Source organism: Poecilia formosa, unplaced genomic scaffold, assembly GCF_000485575.1.
Source record: "Poecilia formosa unplaced genomic scaffold, Poecilia_formosa-5.1.2 Scaffold63, whole genome shotgun sequence".
Taxonomy (NCBI): domain Eukaryota; kingdom Metazoa; phylum Chordata; class Actinopteri; order Cyprinodontiformes; family Poeciliidae; genus Poecilia; species Poecilia formosa.
Window position 1 is genome coordinate 454,476 of NW_006800002.1, and position 19,833 is coordinate 474,308.

Here is a 19,833-nt window from a genome sequence, read left to right on the forward strand (position 1 = left end):
CAGAAATGTGCAGTTCTAGGCACAGCCAAGATGTATGTGTTATACCATCAAAAAGGCACATTGAGGGTGGCTTCTTTTGAAAATGGTTTAAGCTCCGTATTGCTGTAATTTTACAGAAAGGTTTTTTTTTTCTTGCGCTCTGCTCCCTCTTCTGGGTCACTAAACTGAAGCAAAATGCTTTTCACATGCACTTCATGTCCTGTGTGCTTTGGTGTCAGTTAACACTGAATTTGTAAATGGAACATGTTGGCCTTTTTTGATCTTTAGAGTGATGGTACTCCCATAGGAATTGTGCTGGTGTGTTATTGACAGTTTTGGAGAACTGCACTCACTCTGAAGCTGTGAGTCCCCCAACTCAGATTTTCTTTTCTCCTCACTGTCCATACAGGAAAGTTTCTAAGCACACCACCTATGAATGCAGTCTCCTCTTGAATAGGTGTGTAAAATAGAGTATGGAGGAAATAAAATTGAATTGCCAAACTGAATTCTAACATTTATTTAAGAAAATGTAATTTCTAAAAAAATAAATAAATAAAATTCATCAAACATGTTTTGATATGATAGTAGATATAGTTTGGTTAGAAATCCTACTTTTTTTCTGTTCTCCATCTTACTTTGCCTAGTTCACTGTATCATGTTGGTTGAAAAGTCTGGATATTTCAGTAAATGAATGTGCCTAAAAGATAAAATGGAAATAGTCTGAAAAAGTATAGAATTTTGAAACAGATCATGCTTATGAATGCTCATGTAAACATTTGTTTTCACTCTGTTTTCTGTATCTCACTATCACCCATATGTAAAAGGCCAGGGTTATGTTTTTGTCAACTTGTAGTTTTTCAGGTTTTACTCCAGCATTTCTCAATTCCATAAAGGCTAAATTCTGTTGCTAATAATTGTATTTCAGTCGCTGAGTTTATATTTTTCACTTTCCATTACTGTCAACTTTGTAATACATCATAAAATTGACATTTCTCAAGTCTAATTCCTTCATTTCCCACAACCTGGATTGAAACCAGGAAGTTTGATGAGCCTGTTTGGCTCAGAGCCCTGTTGCTTCTCCACTAGGGGCCACCGCACACCTGTTGCGACTAGTTGTGGCGACTCTGAACAATATCAGCTGGGTGTTGTTTGGTTGAGCAGTTTACTGTACAGGATTGTAAAAATCTACCCAAAACACCTGGGTGGACCTAGCTCCACCTTCAAGGACAGAGCTCCTCCTAGGAGCTGCAGTTTCCAAACTTTCACCTCACAGAGTGCCCCTCTCCTGCAACTTCCCTGCTTGGCTCCTTCAGACTAGCCAGCAGCAATTAGCAAACCGCTTGGTGGAAATACACATCAGCTGAGCTCAATATGCGAGCTACTTCTCAGTAAAACGCTGGAAAAAATGTTGTTAAAGGGTTAATAGAGGAGACATGTTTAGATGACTTCCTGAAGGCGGAGTTTCAGAAAGAGCAGGAGTTTTTAAAGAGACAGAGGCCCTATTTCAAAGCGTTAAATTACAAAGTCAAAATGTTTTTAAGTCATGTATGATATACATTTACTGACAGAGGTTACATGATTGTTCTATAAAATATCACTATCTGTGAAGACATAATACTGCCGCTGTATTATTCTCGATGTTTTCCTTTTTATTATTTCTCTCTTCAGGCCACAGTCATACCTCGACCGTAGATGCCATTGGGGAATCTTTTATGTTGCACTGTTTACGTAGGCCAGTGGTTCTTAACCTGGGTTCGATCGAACCCCAGGGGTTCGATGAGTCGGTCTCGGGTTCGGCGGAGCCTCTGCGCGGAGGTAAAGTCACACTTGTGTAAAATCGTGATGACGCCCCGCTTTGCCATCACTTGCTGCAGAGGATCACGTTACATTGCTTAGCCAATCAGAGCTGCGGAGGAGCACTGATTGAAGGAGTTCCACTCTCAGCATGGATTTGAACTTGTGTCTTTAATTACTTCAGCAAAGCTCACAGTTTTTACCAAATTCTGTAGCTTTCGGTGTACTTCTAAATCTGCTCCTTAGTCGCATCTTTTCGGGTTGCTACTGCCTCTAGTGCCGTGGGGGTGGTAACACAACTAATATAATTACATTACTAAATCAGAATACCGCAAAGCCTTTATTATTTATTATTAATTTTTCATTCTCTTAAGAATGTAGAGCTAATTAAATGATCTAAACAAGACCTTAAAGTGGTTCCAGTTTCTCTCGATGGCCAACCTGTTGAAACTGTGGCAAATTTTAAATACCTTGGGTTGTTCCTGGACAGTCAGCTCAACTTTGCTAAAAACACTGACTATATTTTGGAGAACTGTTCTCGGAGACTCTACCTTTTAAGAAGACCTGGTGATCTTGGGGTGACCCAATTAGACTCTAGTTGGGTAACTAGAGTCTAGTTACCCAACTAGACTCTAGAGTCTAGTTACCCAACTAACTACACTCTGGTGGGTTTGGTACCTCAAAAAAGGTTAAGAACCACTGACGTAGGCGTTGTGTCAAATTACCATCAATGCATTAATTCAAGGTTTCCTTGCAAGGCGTTGCATTGTAATTACGACGTCAATGTCATAAACATTCATCTGGCCCGTCACTGGTTACATTCGTAGTCAATTTGAAGAAAAAAAAACAAAAAAAAAAAACAATGTCGGTACAAGCTTGAAGTAAGTCCTACTGCCACTTTCATTGTGAGTGTTCTTTTTAAATCACTGTCTTTTTATTGAAGTTTTTTTCTTTCATACGTACAGGTAAGAGCCTGTGGATACAAAGGAATGAGAATTATGAATGTTTTTGAGAAAGATTGTCTTGGGAGACAAATGAGTAGACAGTTTGACTGCTGTAATATTTTGAGTGTTTGTTGTAGACCACAGACGAAGCTTTTAAGACATAAATGTCAAACCAACTGTGAGGCGTCCTGATGGAAATGCTATTGTTTCAGGTTACTGCAGCAACGGCAAAGCTTCAGTTTCTAAACTCCTTTCACAGTCTGCATAACGTTGGGACTTTCAACGTCATCAGTACTGAAACTTATGCTGCATTTTTTTTTTACTTACTCAGGTTATCTTAGTCTGACATTAACAAGTTTAAACATTTATCTGACAAAACCGGAAACATGAACTGTGTTCCTTGAAAACACGTAACAACGGACTTTATTTTTTAAAATTATAGACTTTTAGTTTTGTTATAAATTAATTTAATAACATTTCCATTTACTTTTTTTTTTTAGCCTTTTTTGGCATTTACTTGAGAAGTTTAAGATTTAAACTTTGTCAGTGCTGTTGATTTTTGGCATTTAAAAATTCATTACATTCACTCACCTGATATTGGATTTGCTAAGGGATAAAATCTTCCTATGTCTTTACTCGCCTCCTTCTGGTTATAAACTTCTGTGTGAAAACTTGGTAATCTCCTGGCTTTGACATCTCAGCCTGTTGTCTGCTGATAAATATATATATATTTTTCCATTTCTTATCGTAGTTTACCTCTTGTTTTTGATTACCATAATCCGACATGTAACTTCCTACTCTCAACTGCTGTCGGAGCTATAACAACAGGTATGCCAACTCAACCTGTTGACCATCTCCTGATAATTCCTGTTGAAACTAAAACTTTGACCAAAGTGGTTCAACTGCCACATCTATTTAAGAAGAAAACTTTCTTACTTGTGTCTTCATGCTCTGAGTATAAATCCTTTCACACATCTGGTCAATAACGGCTATAAATACAGCCAGTGTTTTTGTTGAGGCAAGTCTTCGATGTTTGGTCTGTTGGGGCAGAAATGTCTCTCAAGTCGAAAGCATTTATAAAGCTTAGGTCTAAGCTTCAAGCTTGCACTCTCACTTCTAGCATCTGACTCACCCTTTCACAGGAACCAACAGACGGAGAAAGCTCTTTATTTTCCGTCCGCTATGGCAGCGGTGCACTCTGGAATCCTTCTCCGCTAATAAACTTGCCCTTTTCCATGTAATGACCCGTCTTCTTGCCTGCATGAGCGCCGGGTGATTCCTTAACCTTTCATCAGTAAGAAGCACTCCCGCTCCACCCCCTCTTATTGCTCCGTCTATCACTCCATCCCGTGTACATCCCACCTCAGCCTGCTTGGCCCGTTGTCTGCTCCATCTTTTATTACTTCACTGAAGTACTGAAATAGTTTCAGGCCAAGTCATGTAAAAAAGACCCCTTTGTGTACTGAATTCTGTGACTTCAAACTAAACGGGTTCACAGACACGTTGATGGATTTCTGGTAAAAAGATGCGACAAAGTTTACTGGCAGAAAATGTCATTGTTGATTGAAATAAAGATTTTGGTGCAAAGTTGCGCACACGGCTGGGTTGAAATCGATGGCAGACACCTCCCATGAAAACCTGCATTCTGGGTGTGTTTTTCAGAATAAACTCTATCAATAAATGGAGCTCTATCTCGGTAAATTTGAAAGTCATCAAAGATTTTCAGTTATGCAGTTCAAAAAAAGTGAAACTCATATATACAGTGGGTAAAATGGGTAATGAACACATCACCAACTTTAAAATAAATGTATTTATACAAATGCAAATGACATAAAAGTTTCACTAGATGTTGGCAAAAACCTATCCAATCCACGTATGAAAAGAAAACAAGCAATACATGTACTTAAAAAGTGTCATATAGATTCATTCTTTAAACCACAGATGTTCTATTGGCCTGTTTTCTGAACTCTTTGGTTCTTGGGCTGCAGTTTGGCACATCCCTTGTGATAAGCCACTTCTGAAGCAGAGACAACATCAGAAGCCTCTTACCTGGGCTAAGGGGAAAAAAAGAAGACTGAACTGTTGCTCAGTGGTCCAAAGTAATCTTTATACATCAAAGCAAAAATTTGCATTTCATTTGTTAAATCAAAGTCAAAGAGTCTGGAGGAAGATTGGAGAGCCTCAGAATTCAAGTTCTTTGAGGTCCAGTGTGAAGTTTCAACAATTAAAGCTCCCACATACTTCATAGGAAGCCAAACAGTCGCCGCAGAGTCACGTGGTTTTAGGACATTTGATTTGCGCACACGTTTCATAGAACACCACAGACCAGCTGTGGGACACCCCTCCTCATCCAGTATACGTCATGCCACTGCTGTCGGGAGATCCTCCTTACCTCAATGCATCCTCTTTTACAAAACGGTCACGGAACCAGCACCGCACTTTCCTTCAGACTTCCTCCTCTGTGAACAACGATGTTACAGTTTTCATCCAGGAGTTAACTATTTGCCAGTCTTATTATTATTATTATTATTATTATTATTATTATTATTGTTACTATTATTATAGTACAAGCGAAGGATCAAGCAAATGTGGATTATTCTTCACTGCGTCAGAGAAAAATTTCGTGAAAAAGTATTCATCTTCTACAAATCCAAAAACCAGATAGTGGAAGCGGACTAGTTGAGGAGAAATATCAACACTGCTGTCTTAGCTCATTTACGCATAAAACATGGCAACAAACTTCTGACCACTCAAACAACACTTCGAAATAGTTCAACCCGGGTCTGGTGTAGAGTTCGGCAGACCATTGCCTCCCTACGGAGAAAATGGCACAATTTTCATCACACGTTGTCGAGAATGAGAACAGATTTTGGCACTTCAGATGAAGTATGTCAGAACCTTTAGTGATGATTTGGGGAGTCCTGTCATCTCTTGGTGGTGGTCCACTGTTTTTTAGACATGTCCAAGGTCAGCACAACAGTCTAAATACCTTACCCTTCTCTGTACTGATGAGCTTACTAGAAACACTGTTCTTATGTCCAGTGGGACCTGGGATCTGCCCACACTGCCGGAAGTACAAATACTTTGCTTTACGACCATGGTGTTACCGTGAAGCATCCTGCCCTGACCCAAACGCCACAGACAATCTTAAGTGTCGTCAAGAGGAAGATGAGGGACAACACACCCAACGGTCCATACAAGCTATATGCTGCTCTTACAGCAACCTGGGCATTCTTAACATCTCAGCAGTGCTAGAGATCCCCTCCATGCCACATACGGTGATCCTTTGCAAGAGCACCCCTCATCAAGTATTGAGTGCTTGTAATCGATGGCTATGTTGTTTTCTCAATAAAATAAATTTGACTTTTCACCAACTGTAAGCCATTATCATCAAAACTATCAAACATAAATGCTTACAATATGCCACTGTACAAATATATCCAACGAGTTCCACATTTTGAAATGAATTTATGAAATGAATTAACACCTTGATGCCATTTTGTTGACATCCACTTCCCATAAAATGAAGACATGACCTGCTAATTAAAGTGATCTCCACAGCTGCAAAATTTAAAATGATTATTTTGAAAAGCTAGAAAACGATACAACTATACAAGTAAAAAAGAATCAACCCTATTTGATTGAAAATTGTCAAATTTATGTTTTGTTTTCATGATGTAGGACATTTTTGAAAGCAATAAGAAGCGGAGGAAATTATCATTCAAAGCTCCCACAGCTGGTGAAATAATCTACCCTTTTTATTATTTTGTCAAGTTGAAAAAATATCTGAAAAGCAGATCCCTTTTTGTTTTTAGCAAATATTCACAAGCTGCATTACATTCATTAGCACCGCATTCCTTCTCCTGACTTTGTGTCACATTCACCTTCTTGTTGTCATCCCCATAATCCACATCTGACATTTCGCCTTTTCTTCCTCTCAGGATTACAAATGGCTCCATCAGTGTGTTTGCAGTCACTGAGAACAAGATGTTGTCATGTTTAATTAATGGAGAAAGAAAATGATTAATATCAGTAAATGTAGCTAAATTGTTCTTGGATTCATTTTCGATATGCTATTCTTTTATGGAAAAAATATTAAATGCATCTGTCAAGACGTTTGCACTGTTTAACGATGGACATCTTTAAATAAAAGACCTTCATCTTTTATTTAAAGATGATGGTCTAACTTGTGAATGTATTTAGAGGCAAAATACTGTTAGTATTTTGAATAGAACCTAAACGTTTTTCTTTTATTTTTATTTCCTAATTACATCCAGCTGCTATCATTTTAAAAGTGTTGTTTTTTTTAACATCAGTTAATCCTGAATGAAGTGAGGAATATCAACGTAATGCTATCTAAACCCTGAATGGCTGCATTCAAAGAAAATCAAAAACAGAAGTGTTTGATCCTTTGTCATTCCCTTTATCAGCTCATAAATGCAATCGCACTGATCCCAGGTCAGAGCCCTTCAAGAGAAATTAGCTGGTTTTCATCACTGATTGATTTAACAGGACTTTTAATGTGATGTTAACATCGAGTTAGAAAGTTAATGAGTTTTTCTTAAACCAAACTAAGTGATCTGGATTACTTACTGTAAAATATTAGTTTGAGCACATTATAACAATCACATATCACTTTTTATTTTTGCTGTACTTTTTGCACAGAGTCTGATTCTTAATTTTTGATATCTAAAAATGGAATTTTGACCTAATTTCATTGGAGAGGCCTTAATTTGTAATTATACATGTGTGACCCATAAAATTACACATCCGGTTACGTCATTTGAAATATTTTGAAATGAATTTTGGCTCGTCAAAATGTAACTGAAGACATCTAAAATAACCTTTTAGTATAGACAAAATGTGGATCCACTTTTAGATATGTAGAATGTAATTACGGCTAGTCAGGATGAATTGATTTTATGTTAAAAAGGCTTGCCATACACTGGCTGCACTTTGTATGGACATATTTCTGTTCATTTAGTGTTTCACAAATTTTTTTTCTTTTTATCTTTTTTTTTTGGTTCTGCAACCTAACAGATCCCCATTTTGTTATATTTTATAAATATGTCTTAAGTTTTAATATTGTGAGAAAACCAAAGTTATCTGTTTATTCAGTCAGTATTTGACACTGCTCACACAAAATAGTTAAAATATGTGCTTTTTTAAAAATTCAGCATAATTAAAAATTTAGTGCATCATGTTGTGGAAAGATGGTCGACCCTCTTGATACGACAAACTCAGTTTTGTAACAAAGTGGCTGCTTGCTAATTAATTAATTGATCAATAAGATCTGTCCATTCACTAATCGATAACTTGCATCCCTAATAGATTACATTAGTTAATCTGATTGAGTGATGAAATACAACTGTAGGTTTCCGAAAAGAAAAATAACTACTGCTGTAAGTGCTCAGTTTGCACAGGTTATCATCAACTAGATGTTTTCAGATGAACCGGCTGCCTTTTACATTTTCCTCATTTCTCCTTAAGAAGTTTCCTTTGCCAAAGCTCCCACATGTTTTCCAGCAAATGTAGTTCAGATCCCTTGTGTGCACCGAGCCGACTCACTTCTTATTACTGAGGTTTTGATAGAAAACATGTGAAATATCTTTATCCAGTTCGTTTTTTTTTCTTTAATATACTTTTATTTATTTATTTATTTTTTTTTTGAGGAGAATTTTTCATTCAAAGCCGGTTTGTGTGTTTACATTAGTAGCAGTCATTTGTCTTTGAAGGAATATGCATAAAGGAAAAGGCTCCCTGATTGCAGGCAGGGTGCAGCAGAGATGATAGGCAAACTGTGCTTCCAGGCACTTCTGCTTGTGTTTATTAAAATGGGAAAAAAAAACAAAAAAAAACTAAAGCATGCCTGTCTCCGAATCTGAGAAGAGACAAAAACTGCTTAGCAAGGCCCTAAAATTAGATTTTTCTTTTGGGTTTCTCGGCTCATGTGTCAGTAAATCAACTGACCTCTTATTGTTGGGGTCAGAGGGCCAAGTGAAAGTTAATTGGTTGCCTGACTTTAAGGGCAGAATGACTCAGTGCTACGCATGACGCTAGTGGCGAGTTGTGAGCCGAAGTGATGGAAGCTGCTGTAATCGTTTTGGACTCTCCAGCAGCCCGTCACCCGCTAAAACCCGACCAGCAGCAGCAGAATTAATATTTCTTTGAAATGTCACCGTTTGCTATCAGCGTTGTGAACCAGCACAGCTGTACCGTTCATGCGGTTTGCAATAGCACGCACCCCATTGCTGGAACACGAGTATGTAACCTCTGTTTGTCGTCTTCTTTTTCGTTTCAGTTGCTTTGCAGCTTCCGGAGGGCCTGCAGATGTTTGCTTGTGCCATTGCCGACATCATAGAGAGGTAAGCTGGAGGAACAAAACAGGTATTTTATTTATTTATTTTTGATTATTGTTATTTGGGAGTGTGTGAACGAGCTGCAGGTGTAGAAGTCAAACCAGCAGCATGTAACCCCAAACTCGCCGTGGCCACTTTTTACTCATTAGCAGACTGAGAGCATCGTCGTAACGCCGCGGCTTTGACTCAATCACCAGTTCAGCAGAAAATGAGATGTGATTAAGCTGTGTTTTTTTGGGGGGGGGCTTGGACTGAGAAGATACCGGAGCTCCCGTTGCTCTCAGTTGGAGTGGAGGGAAGAGTTATCATTCTTGTTAATTACAACCACGTTGGCCCTAATGCACCAAACAGACTTCATTTTATTTTCTTTAATTTTTTTTTCTTCTGCAGGAAAGAGGATTTCACATTAAACATATTGTAGCTTCTACAAGTATTTTAGTTTTTTATATTTTGATATTTTGTTGGAATTGCATATGATTGGCAAATGCAACGTAAGGCTGCAACTGTTTTACTAATCAATTATTACGTTGGTTATTCTAATAATTAATTGATTAATTTGACAATTGATCAGTTAATCAGATAAAACAATTTGCCACATTCTGCAAAACTTTTCACTATGGCCTTTTTTATACAATACTGTAAATGCATAAAATATGCAAATAAACAGATAATTGAATTCCTTATTCAAATAAAAAAAACATTTTGTTGTCAAAAACACAACGGTAAAATATTCCTTTGTTCAGCAAATGACTCATCTGCATCTAAAAAAAATACTTGTAACATCAACATGTGAAAAGCTCAGCTTTTTGACTTAGCATTAATGCAGTCATGATGCTGATTTGTTGGTTACTTTTTGGATTGACTGATTAATAATTGGACATCATATTGTGCTTACTTGGAAACATTTTTTTTTATTTTTTATACAGTATTTGAACTAGGTGAAGTTAGAAGTATGCCACTTAAGGAGTTCTGGGTAGAACATATTTACAGAAAAATAAGTTTTTTTTTAGTTTTTTTTAAAATCTTAATTGCAAAATGTATATACAATAGAATAGGTCAATGCAGCCAATGCTGGAATGGAATGGTTTGGATCAAAGCATGTTTATATGTTAAAGCGGTCCATACCTAAAATCTAATTTAGAAAAATGTCAAGAGTTGAAAACATTGATTTCCACAGACTGGGAGTGACTGGGAAAACTTTCTGTTACCACTTGTGGAAACTGGTGATCCACGTTTTGGTGTTTCTGTTTTGTAAAACATTTTGAAAACCATATCTCATTTTCCTTCCACTCCACAATTATGTGTTCATCTGTCATATAAAATCCCAATAAAACACGCTGAAGTTTCCAGTTGTAATGTGACAGAAATGCAGGTAAATGGGACACGGATGCTTTTGCTCCATGTTGTAATGGTCCGCCGTATCCCAACTCTGGTTCTGGCTGCTCTCCAGTAAATTAGATTTTGTTTTGTAGTGCTTGTAAAAAAAGACACATTTCAAAACACATTTGAGCAAGTGGTTCATAATGTCCTTAAAACATCTTTTTTTCTCTCTCTCTCTCTCTCTCTGTTTTGCTCTCCCCCTGCTGCTGTTCCTGCGGTCTCATTTTGCTCTCAGCTTGCCCTTGTTTCCCCAGGAGCGGTGCCTGTCATGTGTTCTCTTAAAGAAAATGGGTGCTATCATTAAACACTTAGCGTGGATTCCTTTCTGTGTTTCGTCAATTGAAACCTGATTACAAAATGGACAAGATGAACGATAGAGTGCTGGGAGCTCCTATAAACTTTTCAGGGCGAATGGGGTATTTGATTTCATGCAGGAAGCTTAGATCACATCAGTTTTAGTGTGTTAAGTTTGTTCTTGATTACACATGCTTTATATTACGATGCCTTGCTGCACTTATTTAAAATATAAATAGTAAGGCTGTGCACTCGCTAAGTGTTGAGCCTTGTCTTTCTGTCGCTACATTTTTATACATCATCTCTTCTTACACCGTAATGCTGTTTATCTTTACTGCTCCTCTGTGAGGCATCTGCTGTTTCTCTATCTCCTGTTCGACTTACAGTCAGTTCTGCTTCTTTAACACAAAAAAGATAGAGTGCAGTTTTGATGATAGGCTCTGGACTTATCATCCCTGCTGCTATCAGACTGAGAGCTGCCAATATGTACCGCAGCGCACTCAGACCGCACATCTGTGCAGTCCACACTGATGCTACGTGTTCGGATGTCCATCACCGAACGCTGCTAAATCGGCCTCATCTCCTCTAATGAGAGCAATTAGCGGACACTAATTGCTTTTCTGACTTCCTTTATAGCTCGTCTTTTATCATTTGTCTCTTGATGTTTTTCACCTTCTCGTCGCCATCTGCATGATTTTTCCCCCACACTGCAAAGCAGAAAATATCTTTCTCTTTTAGATAGTTTTCATTAGGATCTGCTGGACTACTCATGCTTTTTTTTAAAATTCTTAATAAAGATCAGAGCAGACACAAAGTAAACACGTTTCTAATGTTTAAAAGTTAACTTAAATTATTATAATTTAAGGTTGTTTTTATTTTTAAGAAAACAGATGGTTCAAATTGGAGGTGTACTGATCAGATACTAATATCTGTATTGGTCCCGATATTAAAAAAAAAAATCTAGTTTAGTTGTCAGTGACGATGTGGTTGATCTATAAAGGCAGATCTATTCAGTCTAATTCTATGGTTTGTGCTCTGGGTGACTTCATTCTTTATTTCATTTTATTTCACATTATATCATCTCTTTCCTGGAATAATGTCCCAAGTTAAAAAAAAAAAAAAAAATCACTTTGGACAAAAAATGATTTGGGCCATTATTTTAGGAAGTTGATGAAATATTAAAATTTCTAATGTTAGTTTCTGAACCATTTAGAAGAATATTTGTTTGATTTTTACATGTTTATCAAAGGTAGTCAACCTATTTTTTTTATTTCAATTTCTTTATTACTTTTTCACATTGGCTGTTCTACTGCTAATTGCACTGACTAAACAAATTAATGTTGTTGTCTTTACATGTTAGACCAAGCTTGTGAAGCTACTGGTGTATTTATGTGTGCTGGTGCAAAGATACCGAATAAATTTGTAATTCAGTACATTTATTCAAAATAAATGTTTTAAATCAGTTTAGCACAGATTTTTCTGTATCCGATCATATTGGTTGATACTAAACCTCAGATATCTGCATTGGTATCAGAAGTGTAAAAAGTGGATTGGTGCATCCTCAGTTCAAATCACTCTTTAGAATCCCCAAATTAAGTCATGTTTTGGTTGAATAACCATAAACAACTTATATTAGCTTTACTTTACATTTGAATAAATTCACCATTACTGTTTTTTTTAAGCTTTTTAGCTGATTTTCACATGGTTTATGGAACTAGAAGTGACTCTAGGCTAGCCTGTGCCAGCTTTTGCCTCCCAGTTGTGTGATCCTTGATCTCTATGTAAAGATAAAGCCCTAACTTTTTAAAGAGGAACCTATACAACCTTGTTTTTCTGCCTACTTTAGCTCATACTATAATCTCTTAGGTTGTGCCCTTAGAGTGAGGATAGCTTTGATAACAATCTCGGCATGGCACATGAAATTTGTCAGATCCTTTTGGTGGATTAACCCATAGGTGAAAGTGTTCTGCTTCTGGATGTTTAATTTGACACCCTAGCCCTCCCACCTCCACTGATAAAGATTACTTACTGTTCTGCTGTGATGCCATGGAGCTGTAGCTCATCATGTTAAAACTAAAAAAAGATCACAGGACGGAGCATGACGAATATTTAGAAGCATCTAGGCAGCAAAAAAAAAAAAAAGTTAGCATGTTGGCAGAACGTAGCGCTGACCTTGTCTCACCCGCAGATGTTTAGTGTTACTAGAAGTCAAAATAACATCATATGTTGGACTGATTTATCATCCCTATTACTAACCCCCTGTTACATGGACGGGGCTGAGATCCATATTGAAATTAGGATAAAAAGCTTAAGCTGCACTGATAGTTAGGAGCTTCAGCTGGATGGATTGCTAAGTCTTAATGAGGACAAGCTCTTGTGAATCATGATGTGCTTCGGCCAAAACGTGTAACGTTTTACATATGCATGTTTACAATAAATAATAATGTAACAAATAATGTCTATTGGGTTCTTTTGGCATATTTTTGTTCAGTATATGAACTAGGAAAAAAATATGCTTAAAAGGATGATCTCTCAAACAGTTGTACTTAAATTCAGTGTAGCACTGTAGGAAAAAAAACCTAAATGGAACAAAAAAAGAGAGGCAAGAGTCACAACTAGCAACAAATGACAGAAATTAAAGAACTCATTGATGCTCATTAGAGCAGTGATCTGTTTGTTCCAATGCTCAGCCTCTTTTATCTGATTCTCTTTGTGCCAATTTATATAATTCAGTCCGCTGCCTGTGGTGACAATGTCATATGAGTTCAAAGATTAGTTTAGAGTCAGCTCTCACACGCGAATGAGAGAGGAAACTTTCTCATCAAAACCAATAATGCCGTGTAGGCTGCCAGTAATGTGTGTGCTGGTAACTGCACCATTATATTTTATTATGTGTGAAAGTTTTCCTGTTGCCTTTTTCTAGGATTGAAAGGTACTTTTATAAGCTGGAAGCAGAATTTACTGAGAATCTCCGACTGCAAAGAAATATAAATGCCCTGACTAATAACTCTCCCTTTCAGATATTCAGTACATGCTAAAGGGCTTTGAAGCCTTTTTTGTTCTCCAAGGCCCTTCTCTAGCAGATGCCATCTCATGATTATTGGGGTGTGATAAGCATCATTAAAGGGCTTTTATTTGACTTTGTTTTCCAGAACAGTACAACAGATTCTACAGTCTAGCACAGCTTAAAATTTTTTGCAGGTTAGGGCTGCACTGTAGGCTGGTAAAAACCAACTCTTCTTTCTGCGCTTTGCTCCGTACAGAGGGTCTGGGTTTTCTAAGGGCTCTTAACAAGAGGCTCCACAAACCCAAAAATCTCATAGAAGAGCCTCTTAAAGTAAACCGGATTTTCTCAGTTTTAATGAAATATAGTGTATCTCAAAGCCAATGTGTATATGATGGAGATTGAGGCGACTTCCATTTCATTATAACAACTCTCCGCACCAAAAATGTCAATAAAGCCAAGGAGGATTTCTGAAAGGAGGATAGGGTGGACTGTGGAGGTGCAACTCCAAACAAAGCAATCAAGGGGTCAAGCTCCAGTTTCTTGTAAAAAATGTCTGACGGAATAGCAAAAACTTTGGACCAATAATTAAAAAGCTGAGGGCAGAGCCAGATAGTGTGGATCAAATTAGCTGGAGAATGCTATCATCTATCACAGGCAGGAGAAACGTTGGTATAAAACTTAGCCAGATGTGTTTTAGTATATTAAATGCGATACACAAGTTTGCATTGAATTAGATTATGTCTGGCACAAATAGAGGACTTCTGCACTAATGACAGGATTTGAGTCCAAAGATCCTCTGAAATGGCCTGTCCAAGGTCTTCCTCCCAAAGTGCTCTAAAAGAATTCAAGGCTTGTGGGCGTAGAAGTGTGATTTGATTGTAAATAAAAGATATAGCCCCTTTCAATTTGACAGGAGGTTTTAGAAAAATATCTAAGGGTGACTCCCTGGGAAGGCTGGGAAAATTTTAATAGGTAGAGCAGACAAAGCTGCACACTTGCAAGTATCTAAAAAATTGGGGGCGCAGGATATGAAACTTCTCAGAGATTTGTTGGAACGAGGCAAAAGTATTATCAAGATACATATCATGAAAAGTTGAAACTCCTATTCTCCGCCACGACAGGAAGATACCATCTGAGAGAGATGGTAGAAACGAAAGATTTGAAGCTATAGGAGCATAGACAGAAAGAGATTGCAAGCCAAAATGCAGTCTAAACGGCATCCACAGCCTTAAGGATGCATCGATTATTTTATTAGAAGTATAAGGTTTAGTTGAAGACTGTAATGGTGAATGTAGTAAGGCTGCCAAGGACACAGGTTTTACAGAGTTGGCCTCCATAACAAGCCAACCTGGAGAAGAAGGGCTATCTGCATCGAGACAATATCTAAAAAGTCTAATATTTGAGGCCCAATAATAATATCTAAAATTTGGCAAGGCCATTCTCCCAAGCCTTTTAGGTCTTTGTAAGAATTGAGTGCGTATACGAGGAACCTTCCCATTCCAGAGAAATTTAGCCGTGGTTGAAGTGTTAAGGTGCTTTTTAGATTAAGTATTATGTTATGCCTAGACCAGGCCTAGTAAGCACATGAGGTTTTGTCCAAAACCACAAGATCTTTTAGGACAGAAATGCTTGATGGAAAATGTTGCTGTAGTGGAGCAGCTAATTATTAGATTTAAAGGGCAATTACTTTTTGCACGCTCTTGTAAGTATGATGAAGGAGCAAAACGATGAAGATAACTTCACTATGACATCACTGTATTGTACACAATACTTGGCAGCAGCAGCTTCCCCAGCATTAGAATACTTGGAACTTATAAAATGTGAGTGAGAAAAACAAAGGAAGATGAATGAGTAATACATTTGTTCAAAATCCATATTTGATGTACAAGCTTGTACAGTCACCAAAAATAATCATCCTTACTTAATCAAATCTTCAGCCTCTTCAGTAAATAAAACCTACAGATGAATAGCAAATCAAAAGTACCAAGGGAGCTTTGTTAAAAATAGCTCTAAAGATATAACAGTGACTGAGCCTACGCGTTGATTGAGATGGCCAATAATCCATGGCATTTATTTCATGGCATGAGTCATTGATCTGTGGTTTGGAACAACCACAAAGTTACATGGTGTGTAACATTTAAAGAACCTCTGTCAATTATGAAGACTCAGAACAAAGCTTGAACAGTGTAGAAAAGCGCACAAAAATGTATTCACCAAGTTTGTATGAAACTGGAGTAACACTTTATTTGAAGATTTTTGCATAAGACTGACATGACAGTGTCATAAACATGACATAACACCTGTTATAAACATGTTGGAGGAGTCTTTATGAATGCTTATGACTGTTGTCATGAAGCGTCATTCGGTAAATAGTGACACTTTCAAAGCGAAGTTACACTGAAAGTTCCATAAACACTTAATTAAAAGTGTCAACTTTGCATTATTAGGTCAATAATGACCCTTTTAATGCAAAGTTCTATGAAACTGTTGAGAAAAAGTCAATTAAAAGTGTCAACGTTGCATTAAAAATATTATTTACCGAATGAAACTTCATGACAACAATAAAACATTCGTGAAAACTTCATGTTCATAACAGGTGTCATGTCATGTTTACAACACTGTCATATCAGTCTTATGCCCACCCCTTCAAATAAAGTGTTACCAAAAAAATATTTAGGTAATTTTTTTTGCCATATTGTCCGACTCTATTCCCCATGTGACGAGTCTATTGTTGGAGTGACTTTGGCCCTCCATTTTATGTTGGAATCAGCTAATCGCAGGGTCACTGGGGATGTTTAAGTTGACCTGGTAGACCTGTTACCGTGGGAGCCAGATTTAAGCTCCAGGTTGGTAGATAGAAACCAAAACAAGAAAGGTACAATGGACAGAAATTGCTATACTAACAGGAATGACTGACGTTGGATACAGTGTTCCCTTTAGGTATCCAAGGGACATTTTTCTAATTAAGATAAGAAGTTCAGCATGGCATCAATATCTCAAATGTAAAACCATTTGTGACACATGTGAGTTAGTCACAATAACAAATTTTGCAGGATGATAAATTATCCCTGTATTTATTGCAATAAATGATGACATTGCTGTTTTGAGTCCATTTTCAAGTCATTTATTGATTAAGGCATAATAATGACCTCGCAAACATAAATAAACTTTTGTAGAGAACGCTCCACACTGGAACCGAAAGATGTCTAGAACAGGGGTGGGGAATCCTGGTCCTCGAGGGCCGGTGTCCTGCAACTCTTAGATGTCTCCTGATCCAACACACTTGAATCCAACAGCTGAATCACCTCCTAAGTGCAGTCAGGTTCTCCAGAGTCCTGCTAACGACCTCATTATTTGACTCAGGTGTGTCGAAGTTGAGACACATCCAAAAGTTGCAGGAGACCGGCCCTCGAGGCCTGGAGTTGCCCACCCCTGGTCTAGGATGTCCAAAATTAAACTCATAAACCGATAATGATATATAAAACAGAAATAAAACCACACACAACCAAGACCATAAACAAAATTAATTAAGTCTCTGCAAACCAAATTTCCCTTCAAAAAAATAATAATCAGAATGGAAATTAATGAGTTCACTTTAATGTGTCATGAGATTAATTGCATGTAGTGACAGCCTTACTTAAGAGAATTATATGTTCAATGATTCCGCTGGTTTGGATTCACTATCTGCTGAACTGTCTGCAATTGTTTGGTTGACAGGGTTATTCAGTCAAAAGTCTGATTGAAAGCCATCCCTCTGAGACCCCCACTGTCACACCATACCTGTTTTCCATCAGTCTTCATCATGCCAAGCCTTGGTGACTGCCAAAATAACCCCCTAAATGGCTCAAATAAAAGCTATGTCAAGTGCTGTGTTGGTAAATCCAGAAACAATATAAGCACACACAACTCCCCACACCCTCAAGACATCTCTACTTCCTAGCTGTCGACATCCATCAGAATAGATTCCCTTTTGCACAGCAGGTTGAATCATTTCAGTGAGAGCAGCAGCAGCCACAGCCCACAGCCTCCCAGGGTAAATGTCAGGTCTAGCATTAGGAAGAAGCCTCGCAGGAGACTCCGACGCATTCTTTCTCTCACGTTGTCTCATTCTCCATGGCTGAGCAAGAGCAACAGGTCTGGCAAATGAGCGAGTGAACGATAGTACACACGTTTTCCCAAATTTGCACTCGGCTCTCGCCTGTGCCGGCTCTTTGGCTAATTGAGATGCTTATTAGTTGGAGCACTCCTGTATGAGCTTCAAGTTCACCCATAGAAGGTTGTATTTTCTAATGATGGTCTCTCCAGACAGTCGTTTTCCTACTGCCCACTTAAAACTTTCCTGAAAAAGCATCTCAACAGGTTCCAGCAAACCTCGGCGAAAACTTGTCAGCAAGGATGTTCCCGTGGTTTGTGACATCTTCTTTAGAGAAAAACAGTGACAGAACTGATGGCATATATTTCAGTGGAACAGTTTATCACTCTCCCCAGTACCATTTTTCATCCGTTTTATTTTTTAAGGGAGAATCTATCTTAAATTCCTTCTTTCATTTAGTAGAAAGTGCGCCTAAGGATGTATTCATACCAGCACAGCAGCCCTGTTTTGAGTGCTTTAACCACTTAAGTGTCACCTTCAAAATGCTTAGATCTAAGTCAATGGCTTAAGAGGTCAGTCCAACTCTGGTTTGTTTGTCTAGAAAGTCCAGTTCGTTTGAATACATATGAGAATGCAAGCGGACCAGAAACCAATCCAAAAGCAAGATGCGAACAATAGTGCAGGGCATTCTGGGTAAACACAGTCAAAATGACGAGAGTCTAGCAGTAGAGGGAGAAATAGCTTGTGGTCTTTTACCTAGGAAGAAAGAGAAATTCAAAACCACTAAAATGGTTGCACTCCATTTTTGTTCACATTTCGTAAAGAAGGAAGTTATTCTCATGTCTTCTTCAGAGGTTTTTGAAGAAGCGCCACCACAGGCGATGATGCAAAGAGGTTTTTCAATTGGTTTGATTTGTTTGACTCTGTTCAGTTGCAACTTTGGTCTCCAATTGAGCCGACTCTATCGGACGGTCAGGTGTGAAAAAACCCGAAGTATTTCTACTCCTCTGACATCTTTGTTGTGTTCCTAGTTAGTTTGAACACAACAAAAACCAAAGGAGGCATTTAAGAATGAAACTTAAGCCCGTCAACATGACCACGGCCCGGGGTTTGTTGCTGTACCAATGATTATGTGACATATGTGCCTTCGCAGTCGATTATTTTCCGTCCGTGGTGTGATAGGTGAAAGTGAATCAGCCACACTAATGTCCATCCTCATCTCCTGGACAAAGACTTACAGGATCACAAAAATATCCACCAGTCTCACCTTTGCGAAACGTAATCACATCACATCATGCCCTGGCAGACCTGAAATTCTGGTAGGTGCTGACACTGTAATATGATATCTTGGAAAATAGCACCTCTGAAATTGTCCCTGCTGTTGTGAAAAGTACAATTGATTCTTTCCATGGATACAGAAAGACAGGGTGGTCACTCTGGTTGTAACTTGCATAAAAGTTAATTCTTGGGTTTGGATTTTTAGTTTGAACTACAATATGAATAATTATCGGTTTGTTAGATACTTAAGCTTTTACATCATGCTGGATTCTCTTTGTTTGCCACATTTCAGCAATGTGGAAGAAAGATATGCAAAGTTATTCCTTCTGTCCTCATCTGTTCTTCCTCCAACATAATCACTCTGACCCATCATAATCACTCTTCTTTTGGGTAACAGTGTCTGGCACATCTGCTTGTAATTTCACAGAAAGCAGTGTAATATTAAGCCCAGGCTTCGAAATGAAGTAAAGTTTTTTTTTTCTTCAAGAAACTAACTTTTAATCAGTCGTTCACAAAGTTGGAGGTCGTACCCAACTGTGGGTTATTAAAGCCTATGGGTTTATCTGCACAGAAACAGTTGTTTTCCGGGATGATTTTTCGAAGGTTCCTAGTAAACATGGTATTGTTTCTAGCTTCTAGTTTGTGGTCCCATGACAATGTCACAAAAATACACCAGAAACAGAGAACTTTGTGTGTAAAGTTAGT

The 19,833-nt window shown here is 37.9% G+C and overlaps 1 protein-coding gene across 3 annotated transcripts in view; it reads left to right on the forward strand.

Annotated features, from left to right (window-relative positions):
• dph1 (diphthamide biosynthesis 1) overlaps positions 1–19,833 on the forward strand; it is a 115,945-nt gene that overhangs the window by 7,248 nt on the left and 88,864 nt on the right. For all 3 annotated transcript variants that reach the window (XR_476424.2, XM_007554349.2, XM_016672643.1), the window contains exon 3: positions 9,019–9,082. Coding sequence is in view for 2 of the 3 variants with exons in the window: in XM_007554349.2 (XP_007554411.1) it covers positions 9,019–9,082 (64 nt within the window). In the remaining variant the exon portion in view is untranslated. The remainder of the gene's footprint in view (positions 1–9,018; positions 9,083–19,833) is intronic.